The sequence below is a fragment of the Molossus molossus genome, unplaced genomic scaffold, assembly GCF_014108415.1.
Source record: "Molossus molossus isolate mMolMol1 unplaced genomic scaffold, mMolMol1.p scaffold_m16_p_5, whole genome shotgun sequence".
NCBI lineage: Eukaryota > Metazoa > Chordata > Mammalia > Chiroptera > Molossidae > Molossus > Molossus molossus.
Genome location: NW_023425388.1, coordinates 107,394,457 through 107,411,264, shown reverse-complemented (window position 1 = coordinate 107,411,264; position 16,808 = coordinate 107,394,457). Strand labels below are relative to the sequence as shown.

The window sequence follows — 16,808 nt, the reverse complement described above, 5'->3', positions numbered from 1 at the left end:
GTGAAAATTGCGTTTTATTTGCTTAGAAATTTTAAACTGTAACATTTGAGGAAATATTATAAATATATTAACAAAGCTATATTGATAGTTTTATATTTCTGTTATACTATTTTGTCTTTCCACAGCATTTGATGACCAGTGAGGATTCACCAATTATAGAATATTATCCACCTGATTTTAAAACTGACCTAAATGGGAAACAACAGGAATGGGAAGCTGTGGTACTAATACCTTTTATTGATGAGGTCAGTGCATGAAAGAGTTAAATATACATATATATTCTTAATCAGAGATTATTTTACATTAGTTAATGAGCCATGGGTTTAAATCACCATTTATGTTTTGTTAATGAGATTTAACTACTCTCTTTTTTGATTATGTGAATCAAAACTTCCAGGTATACTAATTATAAGAAAGCTGGAATGGCTTTACTAGTATTAGGAAAAGCAGTCTTCAGAACAAGGAGTATTACCAGAATCAAGAGGGATATTTCATACTTATTAAAAAGTCAAGTCAGTTCATCAAGAAGACATAGAAATTCTAAATGTATGTATAACCTGTAACAAAGCTTCAAATACATGAAGCAAAAATGTCAGAATTGAAAGGACAAACCACAATTATAGTTGGAAATTTCAACACTTCTCTCTGAGGAATTGATAGAACAAGAAGACAGAAAATCAGTAAGGATAAGACAACATTATAAACCTATTCAACCTCATTAATATTTATAGAACACTACACTCAGCAATTGCAGAAAAATTATTCTTTTTTACGTGAATAAGGAACATTCACCAAGATTATGTGCTGAGATATAAAACATGTTTCTGTAAATTTTAAAAGGGTTGAAATCATAGAGGTTCTCTGACCACATGGAATTAAATTAAAAATCAATACAAATATCTGGAAGATGTGCAAACATTTTCAAATTAAATAACACACTTCTAAATAACCCATGGATGAAAGAAGATATTAAAAGGGATAAATCGAAAATATTTTTATGTGAATGATAATGAAAACACAGCATGACATAATCTGTGTGATGACCTTGAAGAAGCGTTTAAAGGGAGATTTAGGTTCCAAATGTGTATTATACTAAATAAGAAAAGAAATTAAAATTAGTTATGTGAGCTTCCTACCATAAGAAGCTAGAGAAACACAGCAAATTAAACCCAAACTACACAGAATGAAGGAAGTAATAAAGATAGGGACAGCAGTCCATGGAAAATTAATGAACAATAGAAAAACATGAATGAGACCAAAAGTTGCTAGTTGGACTTTTTTTTAAAATCCTCACCAGAGGATATTTTCCAATTGATTTTTAGATAGAGTGGAAGTGAGAGAGAGAAAAAGAAACATCTATTTGAGAGAGACACATTGATTGGTTGCCTCTTGCATTACCTTTACCAGAGCAGGGAATTAACCTGCAACCCAGGTATTTGCTCTTAACCAAGAATCAGAACCTGCAACTCTTCCGTCGTTAGGTCGATGCTTTAACCACTGAGCCAAAATGGCCAGGGCATGTTTTTTGAAAAAATATTTTTATTGATTTTTTTTTTTTTTTTTAGATGGAGAGAGAGAAACACGGATGAGATAACATCAGTTGGCTGCCTCTTACCACGTCCCTTAGTGGGGGTTGAGCCCACAACCCGCGCATGTGCCCCAACTGGGAATTGAAGTGGTGCCCTCTCCATGCATGGGATGATGCTCAATCCACTAACCACAGTGCCGGGCTCTATATAATATTTTTGAAGTGACAAAATTATTGTAATATAAAACAGTGATGATTGCAAGGTGTTAGAGTTAGGAATAGGATATTATTATAAAGGGGTAACAGTTTCTTTATGATGATGTAACAGTTCTGTATTCCAGTTTGCGTAGTTGTTACATGAATCTATATATGAGATAAACATTCCATAGCACTGTACATACACATACATGCAAATCACATAAAATCTAGTGAAATCTGAATGTCTATAGTTTGGTTAATAGTATTTTACTAATGTCAGTGGCCTGGTTTTTATAATGTACTTGTGTCCATTTGTAAAAAAGGAGAAAGCTGAGTGAAAGGCACATGGGAATGCTGTGGGTTAATTTTGCAACTTACTGTGAATCTTTGTGTTTACTGCCACTGTACACAGTGATATGATTAAGCACTTATGTATTTATGTATTCTTTTGATTTATTTGTTCATTTATTCATTGTTATAAAAATTTTCATAACGTAAAATTCCAAAAGTGGGTTTTTTGGATAATGGAAATATATAGTTTTAGTTTTAATGAATATTACCAAATTCTTTTTCAAGATAACTGGTCTAATTCACACCAAACAATATTTTAGTACCCACTTCTCAGCTTCTCCAGTTTTCAATACCACGGCTTTATTTATTTTTTATTTTTTAAATATGTTTTTATTGATTTTTTAGAAAGAGAGTAAGGAAGAGAGACAAAAACGTCAATGTGAAAGAGAAACATTGATTAGCTGCCTTCTGCGTGCCCCCTACTGGGGATCAAGCAGGCATCCTGGGCATGTGCCCTGACCAGGAATCAAACCAGGACCTGTCAGTTAATGGGATGATGTTCCAATCATTGAGCCATGCCAGCTGGGCACTATTGTTTTACTTAATTTTGGCCAATATATTGATGACAAAGAATATCATTTCATTATTATCCAATTTTTTTTTCCCTGACCCCTAATTTGAGAGAGAGAGAGAGTGTGTGTGTACACACATATATATTTGTTTTTTTTCTTTATTTTATTTTTCCATCACCATTTATCTCCCTTATACCCTTTACCACCTCCACCCCTGCAATCACTAGATTGTTGTCCTTGTCCATGAATTCTTTCTCTTTCCTTTTTGCTTAATCCCTCCATCCAGCCCCACTCCCACCAGAGCTGTCTGTCTGTCCTCTATCTATACATCTCTCTATTTTGCTTGTTAGCTCACTTTGTTCATAAAATCCCACATATGAGTGAAACCATATGGTTTTGTCTTCTTTAACTGACTTATTTCACTTAGCATAATGTTCTCTCCAGGTCTATCCATGCTGTTGTAAAGGGTAAATTTTTTTTCTTTCTATAGCTATGTAGTATTCCACTGTGTAAATGTACCACAGCTGTTTTATCCACTCGTCTACTAATGGATACTTGGGCTACTTCCAGATCGCTACAATGAACATAAGGGTGCATATATTCTTTTGAATTAGTGTTTTGGATTTCTTCAGATAAATTCCAAGAAGTGGAATTATAAGGCAGTTCCATTTTCAATTTTTTTGAGGTATCTCCATACTGCTTTCCACAGTGGCTACACCAGTGTGCACTCTCACAGTGTGCAAGGGTTCCTTCCCTTTTCTCTACATCCTTGCCAATACTTGCCATTTGTGGATTTATTGCTGATTGCCATTCTGACAGGTGTAAGGTGATATCTCATTGTGCACTTCTCTGATAACTAGTGACAGTGAGCATCTTTTCACGTGTCTGTTGACCATCTGTATGTCCTCTTTGGAGAAGTGTCTTTTCAGGTCCTTTGCCCATTTTGTAATTGGATCATTTGTGGGGGGTTTTTGGTGTTGAGTTTTATAAGTTCTTTATAAGTTTTGGATATTAACCCCATACCAGATGTATCATTGGCAAGTAATATTCTCCCATTCCGTAGGTTGTCTTTTCATTTTGTTAGTTTCCTTTGCTATGCAAAAACTTTTTAGTTTGATGTAGTCCCATTTGTTAATTCATTCTTTTGTTTCCCTTGCCCAGGAAGATATAGCAGAAAAAATATTGCTGTGAGAAATGTTTGTGATTTTACTGCCTGTGTTTTCTTCTAGGATATTTATGGTTTCTACTTTAATCTGAGTTTATTCTTGTGCGTGGTTAAATAAGGTGGTCTAGTTTCATTTATTGACACATATCTGTCCAATTTTCCCAACACTATTTATTGACTAGACTGTCTTTAGCCCATTGTATGTTTTTGCCTCTTTTGTCAAATATTAATTGACTACAGAGGTGCAGGTTTATTTCTGGGCTCTCTATTCTGTTCCATTGATCTATATGTCTGTTTTTATGTTAGTACCAGGCTATTTTGATTACTGTGGCCTTGTAGTATAGTTTGATATCAAGATAGCAATTGCTATTAGGGTTTCTTTCTTTTCTTTTTTTCTTTATTGATTTTGGAGAGAGAGAAAGGGTGAAGGAGAGAGAGATAGAAACATCCATGAGCATGAACATTGATTGGCTGCTTCCTGCATGCCCCTCACTGGGGATTTGGCCCACAACCTGGGCATGTGCCCTGACTAGGAATCAAACCGGTGACCTCTTGGTGCGTGGGTCGACACTCAACCACTGAACCACACTGGCTGGGCTATTGCTATTATGGTTTCTTTGTGGTTCCGTACAAATTTTTGAAATACTTTTTTGGTTCTTTGAAATACGCCATTGGTATCTTGATAGGAATTGTGTTGAATCTCTAGATTTCTTTGGGTAGCATGGACATTTTAATTCTTCCTGTCCATGAACATGCTATATGCTTCAACTTATTTTAATCTTCTTCAATTTCTTTTTTCAGTGTCTTATAATTTTCCACATACAGGTCATATACATTCTTGGTTAAATTTATTCCTAGATATTTTATTCTTTTTGAAGCAATTGGTAATGGAATTGTTATTTTAGTATCTTTTTCTGATGGTTCATTATTGGTGTATAAAAATGCAACCAATTCCTGGATATTTATGTTGTTTCCTACTACTGTACTGAATTCATTTATCAGTTCTAGTAGTTTTTTGGTGGACTCTTTATGGTTCTCGATATACAGTATCATGTCATCTGCAAATAATGACACTTTTACTTCTCTTTTCCAATTTGGATGCTGTTTATTTCTTCTTCTTGTCTGATTGCTGTGGCTAGAGCTTCCAGTACTATGTTGAATAAGAGTGGTGAAAGCAGACATCCCTGGCTTGTTCCTGATCCTAAAGGGAAAGCTTGTAGTTTTTGCCCATTGAGCATGATATTGGTTGTGGGCTTGTCATATATGGCCTTGATTGCGTTGTTATGTTCCCTTTATTCCCACTGTGCTGACAGTTTTTATCATAAATGATTGCTGGATTTTATCAGATGCTTTTTCTGCATCTATTGATATGATTCTGTGTTTTTTATTCTTCATTTTGTTTATGTAGTGGTTCACATGTATTGATTTGTGAATATTGTAGCAACCTTGCATACCCAGGATAAATCCCACTTGATCTTGGTATATGATCTTTTTAATATATTACTGAATCTAGTTTGCTAATATTTTTTGACAGCTTTAGCATCTATTTCATCAGGGATATTGGGCTATAATTTTTTTTTCTTTGTAGGTGCTTTATCTGCTTTTGGAATTATGAAAATGCAAGACTCGTCAAATGAGCTTGGGAGTGTTCTTTCCTCTTAAATTTTTGAAATAGTTTGAGAAGGATAGGTGTTAGTTCTTTGAATGTTTGGTACAATTCACCTGTAAAGCCATCCAGTCTCGGGCTTTTGTTTGTTGGGAGTTATTTTATTACTTTTTTACTTTCACTACTTGTGATCTGTTCATTCAGATTACCTGATTCTTCCTGATTTAGTTTTAGCATATTATGTTTCTTGGAATGTATCCATTTCTTCCAGATTGTCCAATTTCTTGGATTATAGTGGTTTGTACTATTTTCTTACAATCCTTTGTATTTCTTTGGTGTCAGTTGTTACTTCTCTTCTTTCATTTCTGATTTTATTTATTTAGATACTCTCTTTTTTCTTTGATGAGTCTGGTTAAAGATTTATCCTTGTTTATCTTTGTGAAGAACCTTGGTTTCTTTAGTCTTTTGAATTATTTTTTTAGATTCTATTTTATTTATTTCTACTCTGATCTTTATTGTTTCTTTTCTTCTACCTATACTGGGCTTTGTTTGTTTTTCTTTTTCAAGTTCCTTTAAGTGTAAAGTTAGATTGTTTATTTGAGCTTTTTCTTGTTTCTTGACATAGGTCTGTAATGCTATTAATTTCCCTCTTAGGACTGCTTTCCCTGTGTCCCACAGATTTGAGGTTGTGTTCTCTTTTTCATTTGTTACAAGGTATATTTTGACTTCTTCTTTGATCTCTGGGTTAACACTTTCATTTTTTAGTAGCATGTTTTCAAGTTTCATATTATTATGGTCAGAAGAGATGCTTGATATGATTTCAGTCTTCTTAAATGTATTGAGACTGGTTTTGTGTCCTAACATGTGGTATGTTAGAAAGTGATTCATGGACACTTAAAAGAGTATATATCTGCTGCTTTGGGGTGGAATGGTCTGAGATTATCAATTAAATCCATCTAAGCCAGTGTGTCATTTAAGGCCACTATCTGTTTGTTGATTTTCTCTCTGGAAGATCTATCCGTTGATGTCAGTGGGATGTTAAAATCTCCTATTATAACTGTATAACTGTCAATTTATGTCCATTAAGAATTGCTTTACATTTCAGGTGCTGCAAGGTTGAGTGCATAAATGTTTATAAGGATTATATCCTCTTGTTGGATTGTTCCTTTTATCATTATCTCTTTCCTTCTTGGTCTCTTACTATAGCCTTGGTTTTAAAGTCTATTTTGTGTGATATAAGTATTGCTACCTCAGCTTTTTTCCTTTCCATGTGCATGAAATATCTTTTTCCATCCTTTTACTTTTAGTCTGTGTGTATCATTTATTTGGAAGTGGGTCTCTTGAAGACAGCATGTACATGGGGTCTTATGTTTTTACCTTATGACTTTTGATTGGAGCATTTAAGCCATTTACATTTAAAGTGATTATTGACAAGTATATATTTATTGCTATTGAGAAAAAAATTTTTTTAATAATTTATTTTAGAGAGTGAGGAAGGGAGAAGGAAAGAGAGATAGAAACATCAGTGAGCGAGAACATTGATTGGCCACCTCCTCTATGACCCTCACTGGGGATTTGGCCCACAACCTGGGCATGTACCCTAACCAGGAATCGAACCAGTGACCTCTTGGTGCATGGGTCAGTGCTCAACCTCTGAGCCCCACCAACTAGGCACTAGTTTATTTTTTTAACTATATTCCTCTGCTTTTGTTGTTGTTGTTGTTCTTCCTTTTCTTTTTCATCCTCTTTCTTCTTCTTCCTTCCTCTTCCCTCCTCCTCTTTCCTCCTTCTTCTTGGTAACAATCTCCTTTAGCTTTATCTTGTCTGGGAAACTCTATTTCTCCTTCCATTTTCAATAATAGCCTTGCTGGGTAAAGCAGCCTTAGTTGTCCTTGCTTTTCATCACTTTGAATATTTTATGCCGATCTCTTCTGGGTTGAAATATTTCTGTTGAGAAATAAGTTGACAGCCTTAAGAGTGCTGTAACGTCACACACTGCTTATAAACGGCTCTGGGTAACCTATTTGGAGCTATCTGTGATCCACAGCTTGTTGCTCCCTCTGCTGGGCCTTGGTGTGTGTATAAAGAACCAGGGTGTGCATCTAGGTCTGCTTTTGCTAGCACCAGGCTCAGAGGGAGGTCAGCAAAAGTCTCAAAGTACCCAGAGACCCACCTCTGCCTGCTCCCTCACAGTCAAAGAGCCTCCTGCTGTAGTGCTCAGCAGGGCATGAGCTTCACAGGGTGGGGCGAGAGGGATTCCAGTGGGTAGAGCTATTGCTTATTCTCAGGCTGATACTTCATGGAGGGGAAGGCTCTGCCTGAGAAAGGTGACTTCTGTAGTGTGGGCCAGTGACTCAGCACAGGTATTCTGTCGGATAGCATCTCAGCTCTCTCCCCAGAGCTACCAACCCCAGATTCCCCTCATGCACTCTAGTCTGCTCTGCCCTACCTCCATTGGAGCCCAGGGTGAGTGGCTGTGAACGAAATTCTGTGCTTTGGCCATTTAAGAGGGTGCCTGCATTTGTCATCTTCTCTCCCTGGCAGACAAGCCCTGCTGCTTTTCACAACCAGATGTTAAATGGGCGCCTTTCCGAGGTCTTGTGCTCTGGGCTGGAGAGCCCAGTCTTGATGTGCTTCCTCTGTAAGTCCTCAGTTACAAGGCTTCTCTCCAGCTAGTCTTTAACTGTTTATTTAAGATTATTTTTCTAGCCCTGGCTGGTTTGGCTCAGCGGTTGGAGCGTCAGTCAGCGGACCAGAGAGTCCATCTTTCGGTTCCCGCTAGGGGCATGTACCAAAAAAAGAGAGATTATTTTTCTATACTTTAGTTGTAATTCCACTTTGGTCCTGGGAGGAGGTGAGTGTAGCTTCTACCTAGTTTGCTGCCATCTTGGATCTTGCATATATTTTTATGTGTTTTTTGCCCTTTGCACTTTTTTTTTTTTTTTTTATCCTCACCCGAGGACATTTTTCCATTTTTTGTTCAGGAAGAGTGGGAGGGAGAGAGAAACATCGATATGAAGGGACACATCGAGTGGTTGCCACCCACACAACCGACCAGGGCCGGGGACAAACTGCAACCGAGGTACATGTCCTTAGCGGGAACCAAACCTGGGTCTCTTAGGACCGCAGGCCGACACTCTAACCGCTGAGCCAAAACGGCCAGGGCTGCACTTTTTATATTGCATATTGTATGTTGCCTATTTATAATATTTCCTTCCTTTTCTTTTTTGATTTTTAGCACCTCTTTTTATATTAGAAATACTCTTCCCCAAGTGTGGCATTTGTTTCTTAATTTGTGTATGACATCTTCTGTTACATGTTTTCTTACTTAAAAATGTCTTTTCCCTTAAAACTGTTCAGGTTCTTTTCTGTCTTTTTTTGCATTTATCTTCAGATAGTGTGGGAGGGAGAGAGGAAGGAAGAGAGAGAGAGAAACATCGATGCGACATAGACACATTGACTGGTTGCCACCCACAGGACCCCAACCAGGGCTGGGGACAAACTGTAACCGAGGTACCTGCCCTTAGCAGGAACCGAACCCAGGACTCTCTGGTTGGCGGGCCATGCTCTAACTGCTGAGCCAAACTGGCCAGGGCTCTTTTTTTTTTTTTTTCTTTATTGACTTTTAGAGAGAGTAAGAGAGAGGGAGAGAGAGCTAGAAACATCAGGCCCACAACCCTGGACATATGCCCTGACCAGGTATCAAACTTGAAACCTCTTGGTGCATGGGTTGACACACAACCACTGAGCCACACCAGCTGGGCTCTTCTGTATTAAATAAGAGTTTATCACTTCAAATTATTAATACTCCTAGATTTTCTTTTAATACTTCTATTGTTTTATTACTCTGATTTTATTGTTACTCTGATGTTTTTTGTATATGGTATGAAATTGGGAAATGTGTGTGGTTTTTTTTACAGCTGGATAGCTAGTTATGATAACAACTTATTTGAATATTTGAATACTATTCTGTTTTTCTGGTGTATCATTCCCTTGTGGTATCACTACTAAAATGTTTTGATTACAGTAGCTTTATTAAAAATGATAGGATCAGGTAAGCAAGTCCCCAGTTACTTTTGAAGTTCACACATTTATTCTTCCATATGAACATTCACATCATTTTGTCCTTTAAAAATTTTTTATACCATTGCAGTTCTGATTGGAATGATGTTAAATGTAAGATAGTTTGGAAAGGTAAATATTTCTGTACCTTTGTAGAATTTGTAAAGTAAGAGATTAGTGCTGTATGAATTATGATAAATTATAATAATTTTGATAAGTTCACATTTAAAATCTGATTATCTGCTATTTTTATCCACACTTTAGTGACTACTGTTGGAGTAATAGGTTCAGAAGAATTTATAGAGGTGAAATTCTGACAGAATTCAAATACTTTGAAACAGTGAATAAATAGTACATTAGTTAAGGCTTTTGTTTTTCAGGAACACAGTTCTGTTTACTGAGTGAAAAGATTTATTCTGTATGTTGAAATTACGGAATATATAGTTTTAACCTTTCTTTTCAATCTTTACATTCAGAAGCGATTGTTGGAAGCCATGGAGACATGTAACCACTCCCTCAAAAAAGAAGAGAGGAGGAGAAACCAACATAGTGAGTGCTTAATGTGCTGGTATGATAGGGACACAGAGTTTACCTACCCTTCTCCATGGCCAGAGAAGTTCCCTGCTATAGAACGATGTTGTACAAGGTAAGTTACTTGGTAATTTTACAAAACTGTAAAAGAGCCCCTACCCCATACAAAGTAAAAGCTTTTGAATATCTCTAACAGTTATAGTCAGTTTATGAGCTACATCCAACTTGCCAAGGACCATACCATCTCTTCTCTCTCTCTCTCTCTCTCTCTTCTCTCTCTCTCTCCCTCTTTTTCACACACACACAATTGTTTATATCATTCTCTGATTCGGTGAGATTCTGCCTCTTTTTTTTTTTTAATTTCTTTTTCTTTATTGATTTTTAGAGATAGAGGAAGGGAGAGGGAGAGAGAGATAGAAACATCAATGAGAGAGAACATTGATTGGCTGCCTCCTGCATGCCTCCCACTGAGGATCAGGCCCACAACCTGAGCATGTGTCCCAACCAGCAACCTCTTGATGCATGAGTCGACGCTCAGCCACTGAGCCACACCGGCTGGGCAAATTCTGCCTCTTTCTTTCCATCATCTGTTGAGTCTCTTGTGTTGTTTTTTTGTTAATCCTCGTCCAAAGATATTTTTTTCCCATTGCTTTTTAGAGAGAATGGAAGGGAGGGGAGAAAGAGAGAGAGAGGACATCAGTGTGAGAGAGACACATTGATTGATTGCCTCCCACACACGCCCAGGCCAAGGATCAAACCTGTGACCCATGTATATGCTCTTGACTGGGAATTGAACCCACAGCGCTTTGGTGCATGAGCCCACTCTTAACCACTGAACCACAACAGCCAGGGCAAATTGTATTTTTAAGCATTTTCCTCCTGAGTGTATGTCTTTATTATTCCTCAAAAGAATGTGTGAATTTTTTGTTTCCACTGCCAGCATCCTCTCCCAACATTATGTGACATACTGTAACTTTCGCCCAGCCACCTAACTAGAAAGAAGAAAAGAAAGAAAAGAGCTTCTCTATTTTCTTCCCTCAAATCCACTTATTTATCTTCCTCATTTAAATGTATTCCTTGTTTTTTTCTCTTTTTTCTTCTTCCCTGCAAATATTCAGATGTATTCAGATAGTAATTGAGCTGCAGATAAAATGAATATCTCTCACTTTTAAAGCAAAGAGAAAGTGCATAGACATTGTAAAATGTTTATATTTCATTCTTGGTTTTGGAAGATGGGGGATAATGGAGATTTATGATATTCTTTATTTTTAAAATTATGTGTATATGTGGAGTTTTGTTTATGTATGGTCTGTGTGTATATACATATATATATAGGTATATATGTATATACACACATACATATACGTGTGTGTGTGTACATATATATAGTTTGTATATATATGTTTTCATTGAATGGGGAAAACTTTCATTCAGTAATCTATAGGCATGGTTGTGTCTGGACTAATAATAACAGTGAATCTGGGTTGTCCTGCTCTATATTTTCTTTGTTTGTAAGGATGAATTGTCATTGCCTTGTTTAAAAGCTAGGGTGACTCTTGCAAAATATTCAAGGGAATGCTGAAAAACTTTGACTGCTTATAATGTATGAGATTTAAATTAAATGCCTTTATTTATTTTTTAGGTATAAAATAATATCATTAGATGCTTGGCGTGTAGACATAAGCAAGAACAAAATAACCAGGGTTGACCAGAAGGCATTATATTTCTGTGGATTTCCTACTCTGAAACACATCAAACACAAAGTCAGTGGCTATTTAATTCAGAAATTTTTTTTTTAACTTTATTGTGTGTCAAGTGATTGTGGAGAAAGAATTAAAATTAAATTCCCTGAAATTTTTTAAAGTTTTTTTTGAAGAAAAGCGGAGTTCAAGTATTCCAGCAAAGCAGTCGTGGAGAAAATATGATGTTGGAAATCTTAGTGAATGCAGAATCAGATGAACTTGTAAGTATTTTCTTTATTATATATTAGATGGTTATTATACATAAAACTGTCCTAACTGCAGTGTGTTTACAAAATAAGTATAGTGTAGTAACTCCACAAGTTCACAGTAAATAAGGATAAAGTAAAGAAACATTTACACACAAAAAAGGACATGTATAATTGTGACATAATGGAAAAAAGTGTTCCAGGAACTTTGACAAGGACCTGAGCTGTGTGAGCTAAGTATAGACCTGGAGGTGAGAATAGGCTTTAAGATTTTTTTATTGAGTTTTAGAGAGAAAGGGAGAGGGAGAGAGTGAAAGGAACATCAATGTGAAAGCAACATCAATGCTTCTTGCATGCCCACTATGGGGATCAAGCCCACAATCCAGGTATGTGCCCTGACCAGGAATCAAACCAGCAACTTTTTGGTGCACAGAACAACCTACCACCAACTAACCAAACCAGCCAGGGCTCTTTTTTTTTTATCCTCACCCGAGGACATTTTTCCTTTTTTGTTCTGGTAGAGTGGGAGGGAGAGACAGGAACAGAGAGAGAGAAACATCGATGTGAAAGGGACACATCGAGTGGCTGCCACCCGCACGACCAACCAGGGCCGGGGACAAACTGCAACCGAGGTACATGCCCTTAGTGGGAACCGAAACTGGGCCTCTCGGGACCGCAGGTCGACGCTCTAACCGCTGAGCCAAACTGGCCAGGGCCAGGGCTCTTTTTTTAAACCATTTTGTATGTCTGAAAATTTTCTTAATACTTTTTCTTTTTTTAGAATAATTTGACGTATTTAAGGAGAAAGAATAGATAAAGCTGACTAAAACAGAGGACTTTGTATTGGGAAATAGTGGAAGATAAGATTGACAAAACAGATTAAAGCCAGATTATGTAGGACCTTGAATACCAGTCTAAGGAATTTGGACTTTTTTAAAAAAAAATGAGTGTTATCTTGAAATCGGTATTTTCTTAAAGATTAGTTTGGTGGCATTATAATAGACTAAGTTGCACAAAAGAGAAATGCAAGAAAATGGAAAAGTCTGCAAGTTCAGAGGTTGGTTGTAGAAGCATTAAGCAATAGAACAGAGATTTGTGGAAGTGGTAATAGATCCTGATCAGTGATTTTCAACCTTTTTCATCTTGTAGCACATATAGACTAATTACTAAAATCCGGTGGCACAACAAAAAAATGTTACCTTTTTTGCCGATCAGACAAAAAAAATAGATGTCATTTTGATTCGTTCACACCAGACAGCTATTGTTGTTTTGGCTATTGTAATTTTTTATTTGACAATCGAAGGGTAAAGAGGTCAGTTATTGCGTGTTTTAAAGATTCTTATGGCACACCAGTTAAAAAGTGCCAATCTTAGATGAACAAGACTAAATAAAATTAATGTTTCATCAGTTATTCAAATCCAAGAGTTGAAAAGAGGAAGAAAATATTAAATATGACTCTCAGGATCTAGGCTAAAACTAGAAAAATAACTTCTGTTTATTGGAATAAAGAAGTTAAAATGGGAGAGTCCCTGATTTGGGAGGATTAATGATAAATAATGATGGAATTTTAAGGTGATGATAGGACTTTTAACTACAGCTGCCCAGCCAGCCTTTCTCAGCTAGTGTTCCACAGAGATTTGAGCCCTAATGTCCTTAGTCATCCGTTTGTATATAATGGGTTAACTTATCTTCTGTGCATTTAGAATGGTGTTCCTTATGTACCACCCTTGGGAAGATTGAGAAAATAGTCAAATTGTTTATACTATTCTGTGCTTTAGATGAAAAACCTCCACTGAGAAAGGCTGCTTGCACACAATTTAATGCCTGGAGCTAGAGTTTAGAGGGAGATAGGTATATATGGTCTTCAGCAAAGAGGTGACGGCAGAGGCCTTGAGGCTTATTTCCCTGAAGAAAAAGAGCTCTGAGAATTCAGTCTCAGGAAATACCCACAGTGATAAAGGGTGGAAAAGGAATGGAAAAAGTGACATAGTGTTCTGAGAGGTAAGAGAATGATCCCCAAATTAAGAAGGCTCAAAGAAGAATAGAGTGGATGCTGCATATAGTTCAAAAAGAATAAAAACTGAAACAGTCTGAATTTGTCCTTTAGGTATTATTGTTGGTTTTTTATAGTTCCAGTATAATAGATTGGTGAAAGTGAAGTTTAATTTCTAGAGATTAGTCTGGGGCCATGTAGAGGTAGCCAGCATTAAGCCCTTGGTTAAGAGTCTATCATTTAAAAGAAGGCTAGAAACAAAACTATACGTCGAGAAGAGGTAGCTCATTAGCAAAATTCACACAGAAGAGAGAGGTAAGGCTAGTGGAAAAAGGAGGTAGGTACTAAAAGTAGTCTAGAAGGGGTGATGAGGATTTTATCTAGGGCTTCAATGAAAGGATTAATCTGGGAAAGGAGAATAGCTTTTTCTTCAAAAACTAAAGGAAAGATAGGGAGAATGAAATTAGAAATACATGTATACGTAGAAGAGGAAAGAATAATTAATGGAACCTAGTTTTGATGTTAAAACTTGTTTTATTTATCCTTTTGCATGTTCACATTAAGTAATGTCTAGATATAATCAATAAAATTAAAAGTTACCACCAATAAGTCTAAAAAGTCATCTCTAATTGTTAAAGAAATATTTGCTAATAATGATTAAGTTTAATAAACAGAAAAAAACTGACGTGAAATTTGTATTTAAACTTCAGTTTCTACCACGAAGTTGTCTAACCAATAGTGATACAAAATTTTTAAAAACTAGGATTATTAATTAAATTTTATTTTATATGGAATATTTATACAGCATTTTATAATATACAAAAGCTTTATGTATATTATTTTACCCTCAAATAAACACTGTGAGGTAGATATTATTCCTTCTTATCATAAAAGAAAACTAGGCTCAGTGGGATTAAACGATTCACCCAAGATTTTATAGGTGAAAACAGGTAGAACCCAAATTTGGATCCAAATTTGGACCCTTAAAGAAAACTTTAAGGCTAGTGTTCTTTCTCTGTACCGCAGGCCGACGCTCCAACTGCTGAGCCAAACCGGCCAGGGCAAGGCTAGTGTTCTTAATTTCATTATACCAATCACAAAGTGAAAAGAAATCAGATTCCTTAGTTTCTGTTTTATACTATCTGACTATTTGATATGAAACAATTAATAATCATAGCCCTTTTCTAGACATTCCTGCTATTTTTTTTTCTTTTTCCATAAGAAAAATAAGCAAGATAATCATGAAAGTAATGGATTTACAACTGGATAGAATTTTATTAAACAACTAATTCAGCTCATTAATTTTATAAATTAAAAATGTAAATGGAGAGTCCCGGCCGGTTTGGCTCTGCGGTTAGAGCATCGGCCTGCGGTCCAGAGAGACCGGGTTCAGTTCCCGCTAAGGGCACGTACCTTGGTTGCAATTTGTCCCTCGCCCTGGTTGGGTCGTGCGGGTGGCAGCCACTTTATGTGTCCCTTTCACATCAATGTTTCCCTCTCTCTCTCTCTCCCTTGCACTCTATCTTAACAAAAAATGGAAAAATGTTCTGGGTGAGGATAAAAAAAAAACATAAATGGAGAATGAAAACAGGATAGTCACTCAGCTAACTAACAATAGAACTAAGAATTTAAGTTTCTTGCTGAACATTATTTTTGCTAATGTTGACCATTATTATGGTCAATAATACATTGTAGATCAGTACTTTTCTGTTTGATTCCATTGAAACTTATTTTCTCACCAAGTAATTTCATTCAGGATTAAAATCAGTGGGCCACTCTACTAATAACTACCAGGGCTGTTGAGAAAATGAGTAGGAAGCAAGCTTCCTAGTGTCGTGGTGTTTCTACTGTAGAAAAATACTTTAAGTTGGTCATACTGCCTAATAAGAAGAGGTTGGCAGAGAGGAAAATAAACTTGGTTAACTTTGACAGATTCATACTAGATGAAATGGTGAGCAAAGGCATGTAGGTAAAAACTATTGAAAAAAAATTTTTTTAAAGGAAAGGAAAAAAATTAAAACTCTAAAAGCTTCCGAAAGTCCTGGAGAATGTAATGGAAAGAAAAAGAGTAGCTATCAATTAAGGTACAACTTAAAGAAAACTAACTGAAGTTCAGTAGATGTAATGATTAAGTTGAAGTAAAGTGGAGAAGAGCAAGCGGAACTAAGAACTATAAGGAATAGGTATTATAGGGAATAATTGGCTTTCATGAGCAAGTGGTTATATCTGTTTTAATTATTATGTGGAGTTTTTATAGATTTTAAATGCAGAGTTATAAACACAAGTGAGTTTTTAATTAATATTGCCTCTAAATGAACTTTTCTGCTTTTACTTTAAGAGTATAGAAAATGTAGCTTCATCAGTGCTTGGAAAGTCTGTCTTTGTTAATTGGCCTCATCTTGAAGAAGCTAGAGTTGTTGGTGTATCAGATGGAGAAACCAAGTAAGATTTTATTATAATTTTTAAAAATTTATATTTGCTTTGCTACTTAATGGCTTTTATTGATACATTTTAACTGATATAATTATTGACATATTTATACTCTGTAGTGAAAACAAAAGTCTTCTAATCACAACAATTGAAGTTCACTATTGACAGTTTATTGTACATCCCTTGAGATATTTCAGATGCATATATTATTTTTTTCTGTTTTGCCTTCTTTTCCTTTTAACAGTTTGGAAGTTCTATGGCCTAATTCTTTTCTACCAGTTATTATTATATTATTTAGCAAATATATTCTCTTAATGACAAGAATGAATAGCATATATATAACCTTGCCTTTACCATGTCCTTCCCAGATTTTTTTTTAAGTAATAAATTCTTTAAACACTATTTTCTATATTAAAAACATTTAAAAAATTACTCAGGTTCACAATCATTTTATTAGTGTTTAGACAAGTTATTCTTTGTCATC

General features: G+C 35.9%; 1 protein-coding gene across 9 annotated transcripts in view; it reads left to right on the top strand.

The window, feature by feature from the left end:
• XRN1 (5'-3' exoribonuclease 1) overlaps positions 1-16,808 on the top strand; it is a 131,523-nt gene that overhangs the window by 35,329 nt on the left and 79,386 nt on the right. For all 9 annotated transcript variants that reach the window (XR_004956861.1, XM_036243930.1, XM_036243928.1 and 6 more), the window contains 5 exons: positions 126-245; positions 9,899-10,068; positions 11,596-11,716; positions 11,818-11,916; positions 16,233-16,336. Coding sequence is in view for 8 of the 9 variants with exons in the window: in XM_036243930.1 (XP_036099823.1) it covers positions 126-245; positions 9,899-10,068; positions 11,596-11,716; positions 11,818-11,916; positions 16,233-16,336 (614 nt within the window). In the remaining variant the exon portion in view is untranslated. The remainder of the gene's footprint in view (positions 1-125; positions 246-9,898; positions 10,069-11,595; positions 11,717-11,817; positions 11,917-16,232; positions 16,337-16,808) is intronic.